General features: G+C 47.6%; 1 protein-coding gene across 4 annotated transcripts; it reads left to right on the top strand.

Moving 5' to 3' along the window:
* The first annotated feature begins 287 nt into the window (after positions 1–287).
* LOC102246139 (CD209 antigen-like protein C) lies at positions 288–3,307 on the top strand. Of its 4 annotated transcripts, none has more exons than XM_005870690.2 (8): positions 288–403; positions 569–646; positions 770–856; positions 1,169–1,228; positions 1,511–1,576; positions 1,828–1,979; positions 2,401–2,513; positions 2,905–3,307. In XM_005870690.2, exons 1-8 carry the CDS (start codon positions 373–375, stop codon positions 3,044–3,046), a joined length of 729 nt encoding a protein of 242 aa, XP_005870752.1. In that variant the 5' UTR covers positions 288–372; the 3' UTR covers positions 3,047–3,307. The 4 variants fall into 4 exon arrangements, with proteins under 4 accessions (XP_005870752.1, XP_014398737.1, XP_014398736.1 ...); XM_014543251.1 differs by having other exon boundaries at positions 288–436; XM_014543250.1 differs by having other exon boundaries at positions 288–481.
* Positions 3,308–4,979: the final 1,672 nt, after the last annotated feature.

Raw genomic sequence — 4,979 nt, 5'->3', positions numbered from 1 at the left:
GCACTGTATTAGACTTCACATTAACAGTATGAAGCAGAGTAATTGTCCCATTTTACAGATGAGGAAACTGAGGCTCTGATAAGGTGGGGCTGAAGTTCCCAGGATTAGGTGGGGGTTGGAGCAGTGCCTTTTGACACTAGCATTGACCTCAAGCTTCTGCCCCACCCTAGATGACTTCTTTCATAGCTGTGTCAGGCATTTCATCTCTACCCGCAACTTTTCCAAGAGGAAGTGGTGTCCCCACATAGTTCCTCATTCTTCTTCCTGACTTTGGGAGGAATAGCCCCTGGAGGGGCTGCTGAGGAAATTCATGAGGTTATAAAAACCATAGTCCAGGGAGGAGCTGGACAGAAGAACAGAGAGGAGAAGAGGATGGCAGAGATGTGTGTCCCCAAGGAACCAGGTGGCCCTGATGAGGCTGAGCCCCCATTATGGGGTAATGGTGGGGAGGCCAGGGCTCCAGGGTCCTGGGGGAGTCCAGGTCTGTCCTCCAGCCTGCAAAGAGGGAAGAGGGTATGGTCTCCATTAGGGCTTTGAAGCTCAGATGAATACATTCTGTCCTGTTCAGAGGAGAGGGAGATATTTCAAGGCCAGAGATCATCTGAGAAAGACCCTGGGCTGTCGAGGAGCTCAAGAAGTTTGCCAGGTACGGGATGGGTGGTTCAGGAGCAAGCACTTGGGGAAGGGGGCAGCTGGGAGGCCACCTCCAGCATGGGTGGGTTGAGGCAGGTTCTGTCCCTAGCTCCCAGCTCTGCCCATTCCGTAACAGAGTGTCTAACCCGGGCCCCTCTGCTTCTGATACTGCTCCTCATCTCTTTGGGTCTCTTCATGCTCATGCTGATCACCCTGATTCAAGGTGAGTTTGGGGCTAGGGGCTGGGAGTCCTGAGCCTCTTGGGGTTTTCCCTCTGGGTTGGTCTTTTCCCTTTTCCACAGTCCTCAAAACCACTAGGGCTGGGATATTTGGACTCTTTGTCATCTCCTGTGTGACTGTGGGCTGGTTACTACCTCTCTCTGAGCCTTTTTCCTTATCCGTGAAATGCAGCTCATTTTCCTCCAGGTGGGTTTGTGGGGCAAGGGTTAGGTTCTCAGATCTTGAAACCAAAGGTGGCACAGGATCAGACATACTGTAGACACTCAATTAAGGGGAATTCTCTGCTCTTTTGTAGTCTCCAGGATCCAACAATCCCTGCCAAGAGAGGTGGATGATCAGGAGAGCCACAGCCCGGGTGAGGGGTTGGAGGCTGGGTTCTGGAATGGGAAGGGCTCTGAGTTGCGTGACCTTGGACGAGCCACCGCTGTGAGGTAGAGGGCAGGCAGGAGTGGGGGAGGAGATTGGATCCCTGTGTGCGGTCCTGGGGGCCAGGATGTTGGGCAAGTCACTGCCTAAGGCTCACTTTTCTTGTTTGTATAATGGGCTGTTGCGGTTACCATGAGATGCAGAAATCACGGGGCCCTCTCTGCACCGAGCACACAGTAGGTGCTTAATAACTGAAGTCTTCTTCTTCCAGTGGTTGTTTTGCAATCAGACCTGGAGGAGATCCTCCATCAGCTGAGCAGGATGAATGCCACCCTGAGTAAGGTTCAGACATCAAGGTCAGGAGGGAGTTGGGGGGTCATAGGTGAGGCTGAGGCTCACCTCCCGTGGCTGCCATTCTGAAAATGGCAGGGCAGAATGGGATCTTTCTCATGGGTTTCTTGGAGACTGAGCTGATAGCTGGACAAAGGGGCCTGGCCCTGGATTTCCCATATCTGATGCCTGTGTTGGGGGCCTGGGAGCCTAGCAACCTGTCTCCCCAACTGTCCCAACCTCGTCCCTGCTCCCCAGCTGGCCTGTGCCGTCGCTGCCCCTGGAATTGGGACTTCTTCCAGGGAAGCTGTTATATCTTCTCCAAGATTCAGAGCACCTGGGATGCTTCTGTCTCTGCCTGTGAGGACATGAGGGCCCAGCTAGTGGTCATTAACAATGCTGAGGAGCAGGTATGCCAGGCAAGGTTCCTGTCTGGGCTGGGCCAGGTCAACAAAAAGCCTTCTGCCACTCTCTTCTGCCCTTCGAGAGATGGAGGTTTGGGGGGTGATGCAGTCAGGGAAGGCTTCCTAGAGGAGAAACCATGATGGACTTGGGAAGGTCATGTAAAAGTGCTGTCTATGTATGTAAAGAAAGGAAACTCAGAGTAATTTCTCCCTTGACACATAAGTGAATTGAGAAATAAATTAATACATTTCCACACATCCACAGCATTAATGCACATGTGAATGCATACAACTTAAGTAGGGGATGCAGTCTAGGACACAGAAAGACTTCTGTGGGAGGCAGGGGACCATGAGAATGTGGGCAGACATGGGATGGGTGGCCTTCACCAATCTTCCTCCTGATACCCCATCCCTCCCCCACCCCTAGAAATTCCTGAAATCTTGGGATATCAGAAATGATAAAATCACCTGGATCGGCCTCAGTGACAAACACAATGAAGGGTCCTGGCAATGGGTGGACAACACCCACTTACATCTCAGGTGACTTGCCAGCGACAATGGCCTGGGAGTGGGAGGGTAGGGAAGAGACCTGCACCTAAAGCCAGGGTTGCTCAGACTCTGGGGTTGGAAAGTATCACCTGAAAAAGTGGGTTGAGATGCAGAGTCCTGAGTCCACCATGGTGGGGTGGGGGATTTGATTCTCTAAGTCTATGTATGGGCCCAGGAATCTGTATTTTTATTTTGCTAGCACTGATTGAGGGAGGTGGTATTTGAACCCACATTTTGAAAACCCTGTCTCTGAATTCACCATCCTCTCTAGCTGATTCTTAGAAATTTGTTACCAAAGGCCATGGACCAGCTGGTCCAAGGGTGGGTGGGGGAGTTGGCTTTGGGTCGGGGAGGGAACTCATAGCTTTGATGGTGTTCGCAGCTTCTGGAAAAAAGGGGAACCTAACAATCAAGGAGAGGAGGACTGTGTGGAACTGTCCGGTGATGGCTGGAATGATAACAAATGTAGTGAAGAACACTTCTGGATCTGCGAGAAGCCCTCTGCTCTGTGCCCAGGCCTCTGAGGGCCACTGTTCCCCACTCTCACCCCTGCCCCCTGTTCAGTCCCCAGGATCAGGCAACTTGGCCATGCCCTTTGCTAGATCCTCTCTGGTCCCACCCACTTTTGTTTTTATTCCTCCTGAACTGAAATCTTTGAGATCTTGAGATTCTAAGAACCCTTTTTCCCTCCAAAGGCTATAGAACATCTCTCTTCTATTGATAGTCTTAGTGCCCCCAGTCAGCCCCCACGACGTCCTCTTAATAAAGTCACACACTGCATTATGCCTGCATTGAACTTACTCGCCAATGTTTTAGTTACTACAGTTCTATAATATAGTTGATTTACACCACAACATTGTCTTCTCTCAATGTTTCTTTCTACTACTGCGCATTTTATTTCCTAGATACAATTCTGAATCAGTTTGTAATTTTGGTGGGGAATATACATGTGTATGTATATGTCTGTCTGTCTATTTACTCATTCATTCATGAACCAGTTATTTATTCAGGTACCTTTAAAATATTCTTCAGCAAAATTTTATGATTTTCTTCGTATGCATTTTGAAAAAACATTATTTCAGGTATGTGCATTTGTTTTCAATTGATACTGTACCATATCACCACAAACTTACTGTCATAAGACAATTCAAATTCATTATCTTATAGTTCTGGAAGTCAGACCCAAATGAGTCTGATAATGTTGAAATCAAGGTGTTGACAGGGCTGTGTTTCTTTCTGGAGGTTCTGGGGGACAATTTGTTTTCTTGCTTTTCCCAGCTTCTTGAGGCGGCCTGCACTACTTGGCTAGTGGCCCCTTCCAACACCTTCAAAGCCAACAACGACATGGATCTTTCTTACTTTGCACTGCTTACTTTGCACTGACCCTTTGCCTCCTCTTCCACATTTAAGGGACTTTTGCTATTACATTGGGGCCACTGGATAATTTCATATGACCTTACTATTTTAAGGTCAGTGGATTAGGAACCCTAATTCTATTGAAGTATAGTCACCTCCATCTTGGGTAAAAATTGCTGTTTAAAATTTTAACCCTGCTACTCTGTAAACATTTGCTTGCTTAAATAATAGGTAAAATAAGACTACTCCCCACTCCAGAGAGGCCATAAAATATGCCCCAGACAGAGTTGTCAGTGCTGGCGCCAGGAGGCCTTGAGATATGGTCTCACAGCTCTGTCCCAGCAAACAGGACTTTTCCTCAGAAGGTCCAGAAGTCTCATTCCAAATTTGGAAAACAAAGAGCTGAAAAACATATAAATGGAAAAGACTTCCACTATATTGGGCCCCAGAATTTGAGAAGCAAGAGTTCCTCTGGGCCCGCTAGGGCTAGCAAAAATGAATAGGACTCCAAATAAATTTGGCTTATTGATTAAGGCATCTTCTGATTTACAGTATAACACTATCTGCAACCTTCACTCTCATTTTTCCATGTAGCTAACACATCCACAGGTTCTGGGGATTAGGACATGGGCATCTTTAGGGGGACATTATTCTGCTCACCATATTGTGTTATTATTGTTGTGCTGAATGGGATACATCTCAATGACAGATGTGAATTAGGGGACAAGAACCCAACACTCTCTGCTCTTGACCTAGAAAACTCCGAGGCATGTTCCACATGATTGCCCCAGATGCCTTTAGCAGTCACCTGCTCAATAATGCCAATTCTTTCTTATGGTGTCCTTCTCTTCCCTGTGTCACTTTCCCACTTCCCTCCTGGTGTTGTCTGAGGATGATACTGCTTGCATTGAAATCCTTGTCTTCAGTATCCAGGGGAACTGAAGTAAATTCAGGTTGTGTTTATGTGTTTATTCTGAATGGTGGGCTAGAACCATGCCTGATGAATGGATGGGCAGAGACTGGATGAACCATGTCATTTCCAGACTGGGATATCTATCTATCTATCTATCTATCTATCTATCTATCTATCTATCTATCTAT

This window comes from Myotis brandtii, unplaced genomic scaffold, assembly GCF_000412655.1.
Source record: "Myotis brandtii unplaced genomic scaffold, ASM41265v1 scaffold321, whole genome shotgun sequence".
NCBI lineage: Eukaryota > Metazoa > Chordata > Mammalia > Chiroptera > Vespertilionidae > Myotis > Myotis brandtii.
This window is presented reverse-complemented; position numbering and strand designations above follow the sequence as displayed.

Bases quoted from the DNA above. Each gene is read 5' to 3' on its own strand.
- LOC102246139 (XM_014543250.1), top strand. From the start codon at position 373: ATGGCAGAGATGTGTGTCCCCAAGGAACCAGGTGGCCCTGATGAGGCT. The intron at 482-568 runs GTCTGTCCTCCA...TGTCCTGTTCAG, and splicing joins AGGGTCCTGGGGGAGTCCAG to AGGAGAGGGAGATATTTCAA. The intron at 647-769 runs GTACGGGATGGG...ATTCCGTAACAG, and splicing joins GAGCTCAAGAAGTTTGCCAG to AGTGTCTAACCCGGGCCCCT.